The following is a 16,972-nucleotide window of genomic DNA, read 5'->3' as shown; positions in this document are numbered from 1 at the left end:
TTGCTTATTGCATGAATAAACCAGGAGCAGATTTGACATTAAATAGGTGTTTTTTTAAGCACTCATGCAGTTCACTTGTCTTTGACTTATCTTTGACTTATCAGTCAAAAGTTGCTTTCCAAAAGCCTTGTTAACCTCATGCCAGCTGCAGTTAGTACACGAACTATGACGTATATTCAAGAGAAAATAAACATCTACTTTGCCAAAACCCATTCAAACTATTATGAACTATTTTTTTATTTGTTCAACAGAAAATATAAACACTCACACAGCACCTTTAACAAAGCCGTCCCATGTTTATAATGCTGATGTAAAACAGTCAATCGTTTTCTATCAAGCTTGCATCATTTCTTTGTTTTATGATGCAGACAGCCCAATTGGTTTTTCTCTTAATACAAAAAATAGGTCAGAAACATTAACTGTCTAAAAACCTCAGTTTATTATAATCATTGCTTATGTGTTTTTTTCCCCTACATGTGACAAATGGTATGACGCATATAATAATTAGCACATGTTTTTACAAGAGAGCATGACCTCTGCATCTGTTAGCACAGGTCTGGCACAGGTCTGGTGTGTGTATGAGGTGAGAAGGGGCTCTATCTAAATCTGTGAACCCGGCAATAATATATGTGAAAACAATGAAATAAGTAAAACCTGTCATTTGTCCTCTGTTTGCTTTCTTTTTCCCTCCCTGTATACCTTTGATTAACTGTAATGTCTGTATTATTGTGCTTATGTGACTGCACATTCTGATATTCTGATGTTTGCATGTTTTTAAACATGAGGTATGGTATACAATGTATTCTTACAAATTAAAGTCAGGTGTGAAGAGTGACAGCGCTGAGTCAAGATGTGAAGGCGCATGAATGCTGACAGCAAACCTCCTTCTGTAATCCCACATCATGTTTGGATCGCTCATTCACACATTGTGTGCGGTCGCCAGAGGCCCCAGTGCTAGAGGTCAGGACTGTAAGTATATATCATAGTGCGACCTCCATCAAATGAAGTGACCGTGAAATTTGGACAAGGTGCAATGTTGGGCATCACTGGCCAGCTAATTGAGAATTTTTTTTGTGGTATTCTCCTTAACATTTCAAGGAAATTGTTGGTGTTTAGATTGAAGAGTTGAGTTGCAGTTTGTGCAGTTCATATTTCTGTTGATGCAGTGGCGAATAAAGTCTTCAAACCATATACTTATGTAAAAGTAGCAATAAATCACTAACAAATAAAGTTCCTGCATCAGAAATGACATATGGCATATTAGAACAAAACGTAGGTTATTCAAAGCATCAAAAGTAAATTTATAGTTGACTGGATGCAGTATTTTTGTCTGAGATATAGTTTTTATTGCACACTGCAGCCAACACTTTCGTATCACTAACAGAATTTTCACTGTATACTTTAGTGATAGAGGATTTAAGGATTCTGTTTGTTAAACACACTGGCCACATCTCACTATACCTCTGAAGGCAGCTGAAACATGGGCTGTAAGTAGAATTTCAGGCTATATACCTGTTGGTCTTTAGCCGTGTTTATTACTCATAGTTTTTAGTTAGGTCGACGTGTCCTGGAGCAGATGCAAGGGTTAACGGCTCTGCTGAATCACCCCCTGACCTTAACCCTGGGAAGAGCAGGTTGGGAAGAGGACAAGCTATACATTCATCAGGTGTTCATGCAGCTTGAAAAACTGCCTTTGATTTCTGCGAATGAGGAGGATTTCTGTCAGTGCAGGTGGATTCCATAGGGGAGGAAATGGGTAACTACAGCAATGATGTTATTGGGAAATTATAACTCTTTGTCTGGATGAAAACCAGATCTGCTATGGAATCTACTTTTGCTTTCGGGTAATTGTCATCCACCCCCAGTGAATAACACCTACCAAATTTCAATTCCAAGGGATAAACTGAAACAATTATAGTCATTACTACTCATGTTGTTCCAGTAACAGAATCGTGTTCCTTCATATTTATGTAAGCGTTTGCATAAAGGACGTGTTAAACTCTTGTGTTTTGCTGCTGTGTCTTGTTAAGTATAAAAACACATTTCATGTATGACTTATTACTGTGCTGAGTTCCACCATTTAGACAAATGACCCTGGCTGAAAAGGGACTCTTGGGATCTTGCACCTCATATTCACAACCTCCACTAAAACCTAGAAATGAGAGCTTGGCCTTTTCACGTGTTGCAAGCACTCAGTTTAATGAAATCCCACTGACCTCGCTGTTAACCTTCCACCAATCACTGAAATCGATCTTTTCCTCTTACACCTTTCCGTCTCCAACCATGTGAAAAAACTTTCAAAAATTAACAATAATTTGGAGGCCCCCCTGCATTGACTCTGAGGACCCCTAGGGGGTCCGGGACCCCCTGTTGAAAATCCCTGCATTACAGTATTCAATATTTGAGTCAACTGACTGTTTAAGTCATTGCCCCCTTCCATAATCTCTTGTTGCCATAGCAACCGGCCCAAGCGAGGATGACCCATGATGTCAGGGTCACAGGGAGTTAAGGACGTCCTTGCACCTCTGCGCATGTTTTACAACAACTGAGGCGAGGGTTAGAGAGGGTTAAAGTGCGGCCATGACCCTGCTGATGGAGAGCTTCTGTGTGGCCAAGCAGGGTCACAGGGTCACAGGTTCATAGAGGAGCAGCATGCAGGCAGCGCATCTATCTAACAGCAGAGCAAAACACGTCACTCTGACAGTGGTCACGTTCTCATCCATCTTGTTTCAATGGCCCACTCACTCTTTTCTCTTGATGGTTCCCCTTTTTCACCACTTCCTTTACTTCACTATTGGAAGCTCAGTGGCTGCATAAAGACACGCATTTATTCTATTTTCTTGTCTTGTGAAATTGGATCTTTTAAAAGGCAAAAACAAGCAGTGGATAAATATATACATCTTTTCTGTTATATAAGATCACAAAACATAATGTTCTTTTACTTTAAGAGCCCATCTGTTGTCACTCATAGCTCATTAGCACATCCAAGAAACATAGTAAATAGAAAGCATTCCTCCTGTGTGTCCTCTCATAAGTCTGATGTGATTTGTGTATGTGATAGGTGATAACACAAGTATACACACACTCAGGACGTGCTGTAGCTGTTATTACTATAAAGTCAAAGTCATATTCGTACAAAAGCAAACCTTTGCTCCCCTCTCATTAGGACAACGAGTTTGTGGATGCCAGAATAAACGATTTCTGAATTTCTCTCATCAGATGTGTCTATTCTTATAACACTGCAGAGAATTACTCAGAAGTCATTTCAATTCATGTTCCGAAGTTGGCCAACAGTATCCTGAGAGGATTCAGATAAACTGCAGCCCATTGGCCGCATGATGTTTATCAAGGTTTTTTTAACTGATCTACTAATAAAGTTAACAAATCCGTCTCATTATGATGTTTGACTCCGCTCTCACTGCCTCACAAATTGAACATTTAAATTGCTCTCTGGACACTAATTGTATTCTTCAAAAACGTAACCTTTTTACAGGACATGTTCCCATATGTGCGTAAATGCATCCATTTGCACAAACGCATGAAGAATGTGCATGCAAACTCGCAAACTATCAACTGAAGCGATCTTCCTGGCAGGTTGTCCTTGATCAAGGCCTCCTCTCATTGGTACAATTGGGCAACCAGCTGCCGTTAGCAAAACTCGGCAGCATGGAAACATTTAAGGCTGAAGGATGGCCCTCACCCTGACCACCGCACACACTCATAAAACTTAGCCATATGTAAAGGATCAGGAGGATGATGGCTTCTCTTTTGATATTCAGTAAGAGGGCAGTGGGCATGACTAATGACATGGTGTTTATAATGTGGCGTATAATAAGACATGATTCTACTCTCTTAACCTGGATCTTGAACTTAATCATCCAATTTATTAGCTGTCTGTAGGCATAGCTGGCAATTGTAAAAGCCAGCCATGGGATTAGGGCTTGTGTTTTTGCAAAAGACTGTACACAAAGAACACACTAGACATGGTCCAATTTCTTCCAATCAAGTCATTTTATTTTCTGGATTCCTTTACTTTTCCAAATATGTGTCCATCCAAATCTCTGATGACCAGTCAAACAGGAGCTGCACTCTATCTGGTCTGGTTTTCAGTGGCCCAGAAATGTAGAAACACAAAACTGATCACCATATGTTCAGGCCCCTGAGGATGTTGACTTCACTCCTGGTTTGTGGCCTTGACACACACAGACACACAGGGTATAGACAAACGCACATACCAGGACTAATTGTAAAGTAGCAGGCAAAGGGTTGTATGCCAGTTGGTTGTATGTGTACTGTGTGCTGTACAGTATATGTCCATTGTAAGTTCAATTTATGATTGTTTTTGCTTGAAAGATTTTGTATGTTTTGGCCAATGCACCTGTAACTTTGACTTTGTACTATAGCTGTGAAGACATTCAGTTATGACATTCATTCCCTAAACCCCAAAAATCCCTTTTTCATATCTAACCTTAACCTTAAACCCAAGTTTGAATAAACCCTTTCAGAAAAGAGACAGGAGGAGCAAGGTGAGGTGCTTAATTTGGGTGATGTTCCTCATATTTGTAATCTTTACATCTTACACACCCATGCACACGCACACGCACACGCACACGCACACACACACACACACACACACACACACACACACACACACAAAGAGACACACAAAGAGACACACAAAAATAGATGTGTGATCATAAGCTGTGGCCTGTGATTGGCCTCCAACAATATTAACAACGTTAAAATGTTTAATATCTCTAAAACTGGTCTGGCTGCAAGTAATTGTGTACACAGTGTGATAGGTAAACCCCATGTATGTACTACCAGTTATATATTGGCATATTCAAGATGCTTTGCATATATTATTTTACTAAATTGCCTTTATATGGTATATATATATATATGGACTATGACTGTATTTTACTGCTCCCAAATGGACAATACAGTAACAGGAATTTCCACTTAATTCCAAACAGACCATATGTGTTCTGTGACAGGAGGTCAACCAAAACCTGCAGTTAAGCTTTGTCCATCAGCCTACATGTACATACCACATTATGATATACAACAGCATTTCCTCAGGAAGGAAACCTCCCATATCCACTGTCATGCTCTTATAGTCTATCGGATTTGGGATTGTCAACATCAGCTTCTCTTCATCTCTCTTCTGAAACCTCCACATTTTATAAAAGTAGGATTTCTGTCTCTGAGGGGTTAGGACCTCCTCAGAAAATCTTTACAACCAGGCCAGATTACCATGAAAGTGTTTCTTCTATTCCTGAGTTAGAACAAGGAAGAAATGAAGAGCAGATTTTTATGACTAAGGTTTAGACATTTCATTAAATGAATGCTGAACTATGTTACTGTATGAAACTTGTAATCTGTTTACAATGAAACACTGCACCATCTCAGATATTATCACGAGGAAGATGATGCTACACAGCTTTGTGTAGCGAAGGAAGAATACTGCGGGTTTTGTTTAATCTTTTATTCATATTCTTGAATCCTTTTAGATCCACTTCCTTCTGTTGTATTTGAATTGCTGAAGAAGGCATGTGTAGCAAAGCCAACATGGGCCAACCAGGCCATATGGGAGGCTGCCATCAGTCTAGAGGGAACAGTGGGGTCTGGGTTTGTGCTGCAAACTCTTGGTTACAGGGCAAATATTCCATCTTTTAAGACTTTGCACTAACCACAGAATAACTACTCATGGGACAGAAATGTTTCATACAGAAAGAAGAACTAAAAAAAAAAATATCAGAACCCCTCAGTATCAAGGCCAAACTCTGAACTGCTTACAGTTCTTTTCTCTGTTCACCATCAGTGCGGCAATCTAATTGTGTGTACTGTACACACTCGAGAGGCATGGCCCTCTCACTTTATACTGCATTCCTTAACCTTGCCGCTGCTAGACAATAGTGCCTTGTAACTGCTCAAGATAATGGCCTGGTATAAAAACATCAGACTGGTCTGACAGGGCGCCGTTTGTCATCCTTCCATTGGACGCTCTGGGCAGCTGATCTGATGCCATTTGTCATCGAAGAGTTAAGTTGTTTCTGTTAATTGAGCTTGTCTGTAAGCTGGTAAGAAGACAAATGAAAGACATGCGCACTGAAAAGCTTTCCATTAAGTATAAAACAGGTAAAGAGGCACTGGTTGATGGAAAAATGAGGAAACACTGTTTTGCCTCATCATAACATGCTGTAATTTAAAGTGAAAGGGAAGATAGTGATCTGCCAACACAATCACCACAAAAGTTAGCTGATGACCTCAGTGGTATGTGATGAATACACACAGCAGATCAAAGTAACATTCTCTTATTGCAGAGGATGCAAACATCCTGACTCAGCACTGCTCAAATGAAAACCGGCAACAGAAAAGACGTGACAGTTTAACATTAGCTTTGGAAGAAAGATTGAGGAAAATTACTTATTTGACTGGCATTAGTGAAGTTGACCTCAAATTCACAATTAAGATGCCAAAGATTAATGCTCAGTAGTAGACGCACTCATGTACTGGTATGTGAGAATCTGGATTTGATGGATGCTAACTGGACATTTCAATGTTGTCTTCATCCAGCTCATTTGCATCTTGCATGAACCGGAATCAAGATTTCTCACACTTCACAGCCAAGTCACGCTCTGTCAATCAGAATTAAGTACATGTGAGCACATGGTAATACCTTATTGTATATGCTGCTGTTCGCCTTCTCTTCGCTGTGTCTACACATGCAGTCTGAGGTGGCTGTGGCTCAGAGGTTCGGCCCCTAACCACAAGATTGGTGGTTCTATCTCAGGCTCCTTCGGCCACATGTCAAAGTGTCCTTGAGAGAGACACTGAACCCCAAGTTGCTCACCGGATGCTGAATGTGGTTGTCCACTGCTTCTAATGCTTAGCGTGGGTAAACTGCAGAGATTGAATTTCTCTACATTGTACCGTACGATTGTATGTGACGAGTAATAAAGTTTCTTTCTTTTTTTCTTCTGAAGTACACCCAATACATTAGCAAGTGACTATAAGACATATGTTTACACTACAGTAACAATGGGCTAAAATTGACTACATGTATGGGAGAGGAGTCACTTGTAGTAATAAACCGAATTAACACGTGAGGTTCAGTGTCTTTCAGCTCATTGTTTTGGTTTTCTGACCCACAACTTGGTTCACTCTCATCACTCTCATCAGCGTGATGTGATTGTATACAGTGCCCCACAAACACTATAATTCTTCCTTAAAGCTGTGGGAGGTCTGAACACTTTGACATATCACTGCCTCGTAATGATGTATATAATCTGTGTTGACTATTAGACATTATACTGGCAGAGATTACACATCCTCTCTGTCTTCCCAAAACCTTCTCCATAATTCATATCTGTTTCACAACCACATATTTTTCCTGCTCCTTCCCATGTGCTTCATCTGTCTTCGGGATGCTCGTGACCTTTTGGTATTGTTATAAATGGTATCTGAGAAAAAAAGAGCTTAGAAACAAGACACTTTTTTTCCTGATCAGTGTCAGCCATAGGGGTCGGCATGTAAATATCTCATGTCATTTAGGGGCAGCAATGTACCAACACATCTCAACCACTAGGTGGCTCCCTGCATTTGTAAATCGAGTAATTAGACTCCACCATGGCGGAGTACCTGGTGTTAAAGACTGCAGGGAGGTGTAATAGTCACAGTGTGGCCAGTTAGGTTTATGTCTTCATATTCTAAGAAATATTCAAGTATTCTGCTGAAATTAGTGAAGTCTTTCAGAGATCTTTCATAGCCCTCCCTCAACGTTAAGATATAAAACAGTCAGTAAGAAGTGATTATGGAGATATTGCCTGAGCAAAGCAACAGAGCAGAGTAATAAAGCTGCTGGTGTAATTAAGATTAGAGATGTTTTCACTGGTTCTGACAGGCACCAGACACCCACACAGGACTGAGAGAGGCTGGATGGGGAAGAAGTGAGGGAGAAAGAGAGAGAGAGAGAGAGAGAGAGAGAGAGAGGGGGGGGGGGGGCATGGCTAATCTAGTCCTCTGCCCATGGGCACAGTGGAGTGAGAGGGGAGAATGGTGTGGAGCCAGAGTGAGGAGGGTTAACACAGGCATGATTTCAGGGTGAGAGAACATGTGAGCGGGCGAGTAAAAGTTTGGGAAGAGGTTGAGAGGTCATAGGTCAGGCTGTGTGAGGCTGAGAGGAGAGGAAGCATGTCCGTATAGCTGCACAGACCAATTCGAAAAATGAGACTGTATTTATACTGTAACATTAGATTTACAGTCTCACTAGATGACAATCAGTCCCATCCTGACAACTGCCATAAAACTTATGATGTACAGTAAATGTCAGCAATGATCCCCTCACAATACATAGTGACCTATACCATTAATTGTGTTTTTTGTGTGACTGTTTTTCATGTTATCATGAGGGCCTAGCATGTCAAATACACATAAACACCCAGCCCGCTGTATAGCAGCAAGGCTCAGTTAACATGCACAGGACACATTCCTATCTCATATCTGGTTCATGTGCAATAATGCACTGCAGTCTAAATATATATGCGATTTAATTAAGATTTCTTCAGACTTTTTTTTTCTTTTATCAATTCAATCACATAAAGTGCTCCTGGCATTTTTTTTACTGTATGTTACAGTGAGTGTGTATGTGTACAGGCATATGTCACTCAGGAGGTAGAGAAAATTGTCCATTAACTGCTATAAATCCTCTACAAAGCACATCTTATTAAGTTAAAGAGTCTACAGGCATGTTTGCAACTGTACTAAGGTACAGTGGTGCTTTGAGCTACTGTAAATGCTATGCTAACCTGCTCATATTGACAATGCTGACATGCAGATGTTAAGCAGTTATAATGTTTATGTTCACCATCTTAGTTTAGCACGTTAGCAAGCTAACATTTACTAATTAGCACGAACCACAAGCTGAGGCTGAATGTCATCAGTTTTGGTATTTTGTCAAAAACTGAAATATTCTACAAATCAAAATTTTAACCTGATAATGGCATAAAAAAACACATTAAGGGATCACCAAAGTTATTACAATTTATCCTGAAGGGGTCGTGAATATGTGGACCAAATGTCCTGGCATTTTATCCAATAGGCCTAGTTGTTGAGATATTTCAGTCTGGACTAAATCAACAGGACAACATTGTCATCCTTAGACAAGTCATACCTTTAAATTATGGTATTACATTTGTCATTACACATCTTAACACCTGCAGTTTCTGCAGCACTGCTCACACACAGTCACTTATACTCTTTACCATAAATGCCACAAATAGCCTGGATGCAAAGCCGGAAACAAGTGGAACAAGTACACACAAGTGTCTTTGTTAGAGAGTTAAGGAGATTTATGTAGCTTACTTTGGCCCCTACCAGGAGTCATGGTGTGTGAGCTCTGTGACTGTTAATGTTTGTTCCAGTAGGCCTCTGCTGTGCCCGAACAAGCTTACACCTCAACCAAACCTCCGTCAACTGATTATGCGGGCTTACATTTACACATGTGTAAGTGTGTCAAAGGGTCTCTGTTGGTTCTTGTGCCATTTTGTCCCGTATCCATCGCATTGTTAGACTATTCACAACGTGCAGAGAGCAGTACAGTAAAATAAAAAGCAAACTAAGTGGAATTTGTTTATCATTTTTCTAACTGTGACGTTGTTTAGTGACGCAAGCTGCTCTTTTTTCAACCCTCACTCTTGATGAAACAGTGTTCCAATGAATGAATGCTGCATGTCTGACTGTGGCCTTGAAAAATAAAAAATAAAGTGTTTCTGATGGTTTGATTACACTGAATACCCCAAACCCTCACAACAAGGTGAAATTAAACAGATAAAAACAAGAGAAAACTGTAGGGAGGGGACAATACATTTATTGGTTGAGAAACAAGGTCACCAATCTCCTCTGCAGTTCAAGGGGGCATACAAATTACTGCTAATTGAGAGTATGTGTGTGTGTGTGTGTGTGTGTGTGTGTGAGTTACAGTAAGTTAGTTTTCTATTAATTCTTCACAGATAATTTTTAACCAGCTTTACGGTGCACATTTCAGAGCTGAACAGTTTCACCTTGACATACAGGGTGGAATGCTAAACCAGCTGAAAGTGGTTTAGTTAATTGTTGTATGGTGTGTGTGTGTGTGTGTGTGTGTGTGTGTGTGTGTGTGTGTGTGTGTGTGTGTGTGTGTGTGTGCGTGCGTGCATGCTTGCGTGCGTGCATGCTTGCGTGTGTGATTAGCAGTTATTGGAGCAACAGGGGCACTGAGTCACAAAACTCTCTGAGGTAAACTCGTCCAATCTAAGAGGCTTCACATCATGGCAATCATGGACTACCCCACTTTGGCTTTTTTTTTTTTTTACCAACAACCATCTATCTAGATAACAGTCAACCATGTGTCTAGAATGCTACTTTAGTAACAACCAAGCTACCAACTATTTTAGAGAAGTGTGAAGTTTACATTTCTAAACAGTGAAGAGGGAAAGTATCTGTGGTCATGGGGAACTCAGAGAGCATTTGGTGGATTGTAGTGGAATGCACCTGCAGGATCCTTGGTATTTCTACAGCAACGGGTAAGATGTAAATATAAAAACAAACAGAAACATATAAGAAGATTAAATTCAGACTTATTGTTTCAGTATGGGCATAATTTAGTTAGTTGGATACACTAACAGATGCACAACAGATTCCAGATCCTCTCTCTAATAAGTTCTGCAGTCAGAGTATACATGCTATTGTAAAAATACAAATAAGGACTAAACATTCACTATTGAATTTGTATCAGTAGTAGTAGTAATAGTAGCTATACATTTGATCTGCTATCAAGTGTGCAACCTGTTGTTTAAAGCTGATATCTGACTTCAAGTGTTTGTTTGAAACATGTTTTAAGCTCTCCAGCTTGGCTTTGTAAGGATTTCATAAACCCAAAATGTTAGAAGGTCAGATGGTTATGTTGGCCAACTGTACTTTTGACCTCCAAGAACACCAAACCATCTCTTGGCTGATATATAGAGCATATAAAACATACTTGATCATACATAACCTTGCTCTGTTTTCTTCAGGCACACAGGGACAGATTGCACGCAGCTCTCTTAGCCACATTAAATCATCATAGGGGAAATAGCTCTCTGTTTGCTGCCTCCTCCAGAAAAATATGGGACCCCCTCCACTTAAATTCAAACAGCTGCTGACACTGAACATTTACTGAGAGACATGTGCCTCGCATCACACCAAAACCAAGGCTCTGTATCCAGCTGGATTACTGGGCTTATGTGATCACAAGCTGTTATGCATTCACGTATACATCAGCTTTCCGTACATTGTCTATATGTGTGTGTATATTTATGGGCCGTCTACATGCGCCTCTGTCTCTCTGCCTGTGTTCACATGTCTACATGGCTGTGTTGGACTGTCTGCCACTGTGTGTGTTCTGTAGACAGACATACGTGCCAGGACCACATATATGTTAATATCAAGCTGGTCTATATGCAGCGTTAATTCGTCTCACACTCTATAAACTACCAGAAAATTTTCAGCCACAATCCCCTGATTTCCCTCTGGTGCTGATTCTATCTCTGAATTTCTGCTAAGCCAAAGAAATTGTTTCCATGTGTTTAGTGGCAATCACCACTTACCTCTTTTATACCTCACAGGAAAAAGATTGATAAACCAAACAGGCTTTCTTTTATAGTTTTCAAGACTTTGTTGTCATCTGATTGTATATCCTTTCAAATGGGTTTTGATGTCAGCACTCAGATTAGGGAATCTTCACAATAAAGGAATAGTTTGACATTTTGGGTTTTTTGCCGAAAGTTAGATAAGAAGATTGGTACCCCTCTCAGAAAGCAAATAAACATATTTCCCAAAATGTTGAACTATTCCTTCAAAATATTAGTAAGGGGGCAGTAGCAGAAGTATAGAATAATACCATTAAATCACTTTATGGATCTCTTCAGGAAAATTAAGGACAGCTGTAGAAGCAAAGTTGATCTTGCAGAGGAATAAATCAGAAACGTCCAGTTGCAACCCAGCCTCCCTTTTACAATAACTTTGTGCTTTCATTTACATAGAATAAATATAGATAGAAGAATCGAAGAAATACTGTTCTGCATCATTTATTACTCATAATAAGCCCAAAATGTCCAAAAGGACCATCAACATACCATGACGTCTAATGACAACTTCACCTGCAAGTGCAAAGCTTTTTAAAATGTCATGATTCATGCTTTGTTGGCAGAAGATCTGTGATGTGTCCACTTTAAATAAACACCTAGCCTGCTGGCAGTGATATGGTAATTACAAGCACGAGTAAGCAATTACTAAAATGTTGTGACCATGGTCGAAACAATTAAAAAGAATTAAATGTTCTTTAAAAATCTTTATATAACCTATATCATCAGTTCAATACTACCCCCTGGAGTGTAAACTATGAGTTCAAGTTGAATCCTTTCAGGGCAACTCAAGTCAATTTTCATTGCTCAATGAGGGAAAAAATCACAGCTACAAGTATGGCTGCAAGAATACAGTAAATACCTCAAATGAAATATGATAAATATACATGTACATACACATACATACATACATACATACATACATACATACATATACAAATGTGCCAAATGACAGTCAAAGCAGCACAAAGTTGCATTGCCGTAAAACTACGTTTAAGTGGTTACATTTAAATCACCCGAGTTTAAACCAGTTGACCCACTACTGCAACAATGCCTACAACTAATGAGATCATGAACTTAGCCTGACATCTGGTGGACAAAATCTGCTCACTCTCAGAATAAATAAATAAAAAACTCTCACAATAATAAAAACTGATCTGTCTCTTTTTCAGTGTTGTGTGCTGTGGGAGTGGAGACCCTACAACAGGGAGAATTCAACAGCCTTGGCATCTACCTAGTGTAAGTGCTTAGGTTTTGTAGTTCACCTCTTAATATACTGTATACATTTACTGTAAACCCACCAAAGCACTTGAGACTAAACTGGTGCCATTCCTGAGTTACAAAAACACTGCCTGGATTTAAATATGGCAAAGAATGTGTGATCGGAGGGCTGGTAGAAAACAATTACAATACTGTACCTGCCTTCATAATAACTCATAGTATATATACTCACTCTTGTAAGGAGATGTTGGGAAGGAGACAGAGGGATGAAGTGAGGTGCAGAGGGTAGAAAGGAGACCAGTCCTTCAGTGCCTCTTTGTATTATCTCTGTGGCTCACAGCCAAACTCCCACAGAACAGCAGGAAAACATCTCCCAAAGGAGACTAGAAATGCATGACTGTTTATTCTGTCAGTAAACACAATTTTTTTGGGGGGGCATTTTTCTGGTTCACTGGACATACTGTAGCAACAAGCTGTCACAAAAAACACAACTTCTTGTGTCTTTTGCGCCACATGAAGGCGATATCTCTTCAGTTAAAGTATCCCCTTGCTACCCACATTTTGGATTTACAATTTAGAACATGCAATCTTCACCCAGAGCCCTAGATAAAATACACAGAAACTGACATATTTAGATGTAGTTTGCATAGTTTAGAAATAGTATACCAATTGTATCACTGTATCAGTTTAATCTTGCTTTAAACAAATTTCCCCTCCCAGAGTGTCATCTGTTGGCATCATGATGTTTGAGCTGGCCTATTTCCTGGACATGATTTTGTTCATGTGTCTGCCGTGAGTACACATGAGAACAACCATCTGCAACATCTATGTTTTGCATGTTTTACTTTAGTATCAATCAATCCATTTGTATTTGCCCCATGAATGTACGAGGTACAATTCCAGTGAAATGTTATGAACACACAGAGGGAAAACCACATCCAGTATAATTCTTTAAGGTAATTTAACCTACTATGAACAGTGCAAAGCAGGTCAATAAAACTAAATCTGAACATGGATTCTCAATTTTTTTTAGTCTGTCATGATGTCTGCCATATCAGCATTCGCATATTCAGCTGTCTTTACTGTCAAAAGAATCTTAAATTGTAAGCACATTACTTTTCAGTCCCTGTTACTGCCTCAGTCCTTCTCTTCTTCCTATATTCTCTATAGCTGTCCTCCAGACTGGCAGCTCTTTTTGTTGTGGGGAAAGATGGCTCGCATTGGAGGCTTCCATAAGTTCCTCTATTACTCCATAATGTCCGTGGTCTGCTTCTTGCACCCTGTGTTGGTGTGGCATGCAATTATCCCAGGTAAAATTGCACCAGCAGGCACCGTATTTACATGGATAATTACAGTTCTGTTTACTGCACTGTTAGTGTCATAATCAGCCTTCTCAGCAGCGGACATTTGATAACATTAGCAATGGCTCCATTCTATTCAAGTGTCTCAGTAAGCTGTGACAATGTGAGCCAGCATGTACAATATCAGGTCCCTGAAATTGAAGCAGCTAAATCATTCATTTGATTATTGCATGCATATTTCTTACTGTAACATGTCAAAATGTCTTCTGTGAAAGAAATGGAATATATGTATTTTCTGATTGCAGGGACAATGCTTCTGGTGACAGCCTTTTTCAACTTCATACTAAGCAAGAAAACAAAGACCAAATCACCCAAAAGGCCACAGGAGAGCCACAGCGACCAAGGTCCAACCACTGTCTATGTGACAGAAGGAGCCTCGAACAGCACTGTCTCATTCTTCCACGTGGTGACAGGAAGGAGAGCGGGGGTACTGGCTCTCCCAAACAGAGACCATTGCCTCGGCCCGGGAGATAGAGGAGACAGCGTCCAGGCCATGCTGGAGCTGGAGCAGACAGCAGCACCTAAAGGCACAGACAGGGATAGGAGGTGGAAGAGGAGGTGGAAAGAGAGGAGACTGATATGCTTGAGAGGTAGGGAGGAGCCTGTGGAGAGAGAGATGGAGGAGATGGACGGATACTGTGAGCCAGAGCCAGACACCACCTCAGATACTGCACCTATGATTACTGACTGAACGTCCCTCTGTGCTCAGACTGAGCTGCTTACTGATATCACACAAAGAAAAGCATGTGTAATGCATTCATGCTGACTGCTGAGTGCAACTAGCTGCTGCTACACTGTGGCAGACTTAATCTGAAAATAACATTATAAAATGTCTGACCAGCCAAAAAAAGACTTTTGAGCATTTGTGATTCAGTAAGAATATGTATTTTATGTAATAATTCAACTAAAAAATGAAGATTAATAGTTTTTGTATTAAATGTTCTACTGATTGGTATATTTTTTACTTCAAAAAGATCTATTAGTACAAAATTAAAATCTTAAATATTTCTAACAACAATTTGATTTTCAGATGTATACATTCAAAGAAATTAAACCATTTGAGCATGTGGGCGCTTTTACTCTGATTTTTGCAAAGCCAGCATTGATTGAAGAGCAGACATTAATGCCGAGCAATACATTCCACTTACTGCAGCATACATTATTCATGAGGTAATAAATTAGATCAACTGTTTCATTCATTCAACATCAGAGAAAATGTGTGTGACTTTGACTGGGAATATCAGGCATTAGAGCTTGTGCAGGTGCATGTGTTAGTCACATTCAAGTCTCCTCATTGTGTGTTTGTTGTGTGCAAGCGGTGACCATGGAGACGGAGCTCTGGGAGGAGTGCTCACATTATTATGGTGATGAGAAAAACATCAGATCACCCACCAGAGCGCCACCATAGACCTACGTTTCACCAAAGCATAACACATCAAACATAATTACAAGTATTATTCAAGCAATAATAATGTGTCATACACTGCACATTGATAATATTAATAGGGTGTGTGAATCAGACCCAAGCTCTATAAATCACCCTGACATTTGCATATTTGTGATAAAAAAAGCGAGTATGAAAAGCCTGTATTAACATTTGTATTTATTTTTGTTTTATCATGCGACAAAGGATACAATTCTCCATACAGACATTCCTCTTTTGTTCAGGTCATAAATCAATACTGTTTTGTTCTTTCAACACACACACACACACACACACACATACACACACACACACACACACACACACACACACACACACACTGTATTCCTCAGTCCTTTGTTCACTGAATTGTAGATATATAACTGTATGTAGCCTTAAGAGGCAATCTCTCTGCAGCATCAAAGCTGAGGAGAGAATCAATAAAAGCAGAGAGCCTCATTCATCAGAAAGCACCTCACTGAAAACTGGGGCCAGACAGCAGACACGTGAAAACCCACTGACACATAAACAACCTGTCAGTTAAACAACTGGGTTATTTTTCATATTTGACGCAAATTACATCCCCAGCAGCTACACAGAGTCATACATTCTTTCAGCCTTTTACACAGTTTTGTTTTTGCACAATATAGGCTATCAAAGCGATTACATGTGAATCCAGTCAGGAGGGATGATATGTTCTGGTGCTTTATGGGAAGAACAGAGAGTCTTTGTTCAGAGTTCGCTGAGGCCGATAATCAGGGCTGTATTATTATCTTCACAATGATCTTTGGTCACTAAGAAACTGAGTGACCCAATAATGGAGAGGAAAAGAACATCAGTATTTCCAGTCTGCTTCCACCAACTTTGTCATATCCTTTAGAATGAGCTGTTCTCTGTGGGGGAAGTTATTCAGCTGCTGGAACAACTTACTTCCTCTGTGCATGTTAAACCATAAATCCTACTTAATCAGAGAGAGAGAGAGAGAGAGAGAGAGAGAGAGAGAGAGAGAAAGAGAGAGACTTCCTACAGTTTGTGTTTCCACCCTACAATAGTTTCCTAGATGGCATATCCAGGTTCAAAAACAGGATGGGAGAAACAAATCTTAACAGGTCACAGCGACTTCTTCCTTTACTGCTGAGCTGGAGAAAAAAACAGGATTAGTATTTTAGTGGTGGCTGTGCTAAAGGAATTAGATTTTTCTTATCACTGAAGGCAGAAGAGAATTGGTTCTTTGTATTGTTTGTTTTCTGTCATTCTGTCCAACAACATACACATAACACTTGTAAATGTACAAAACAAAAAAA

The 16,972-nt window shown here is 39.8% G+C and overlaps 1 protein-coding gene across 1 annotated transcript; it reads left to right on the top strand.

Annotated features, from left to right (window-relative positions):
* Window positions 1-10,224: 10,224 nt before the first annotated feature.
* Window positions 10,225-15,444, top strand: tmem72 (transmembrane protein 72). The gene is made up of 5 exons (XM_031304331.2): window positions 10,225-10,565; window positions 12,836-12,902; window positions 13,605-13,676; window positions 14,055-14,194; window positions 14,491-15,444. The coding sequence occupies exons 1-5, from the start codon at window positions 10,490-10,492 to the stop codon at window positions 14,934-14,936; spliced, it is 801 nt and encodes a 266-aa protein (XP_031160191.1). The 5' UTR covers window positions 10,225-10,489; the 3' UTR covers window positions 14,937-15,444.
* Window positions 15,445-16,972: the final 1,528 nt, after the last annotated feature.

The sequence above is a fragment of the Sander lucioperca genome, chromosome 15 (assembly GCF_008315115.2).
Source record: "Sander lucioperca isolate FBNREF2018 chromosome 15, SLUC_FBN_1.2, whole genome shotgun sequence".
Taxonomy (NCBI): Eukaryota; Metazoa; Chordata; class Actinopteri; order Perciformes; family Percidae; genus Sander; species Sander lucioperca.
This window is presented reverse-complemented; position numbering and strand designations above follow the sequence as displayed.

What these genes read in the sequence shown, in the direction of transcription:
- tmem72 (XM_031304331.2), top strand. Translation starts at nt 10,490, where the DNA reads ATGGGGAACTCAGAGAGCATTTGGTGGATTGTAGTGGAATGCACCTGC. An exon ending in AGCCTTGGCATCTACCTAGT is followed by an intron (nt 12,903 to 13,604) that starts GTAAGTGCTTAG and finishes TTCCCCTCCCAG; the next exon opens with AGTGTCATCTGTTGGCATCA. An exon ending in GTGGCATGCAATTATCCCAG is followed by an intron (nt 14,195 to 14,490) that starts GTAAAATTGCAC and finishes TTCTGATTGCAG; the next exon opens with GGACAATGCTTCTGGTGACA.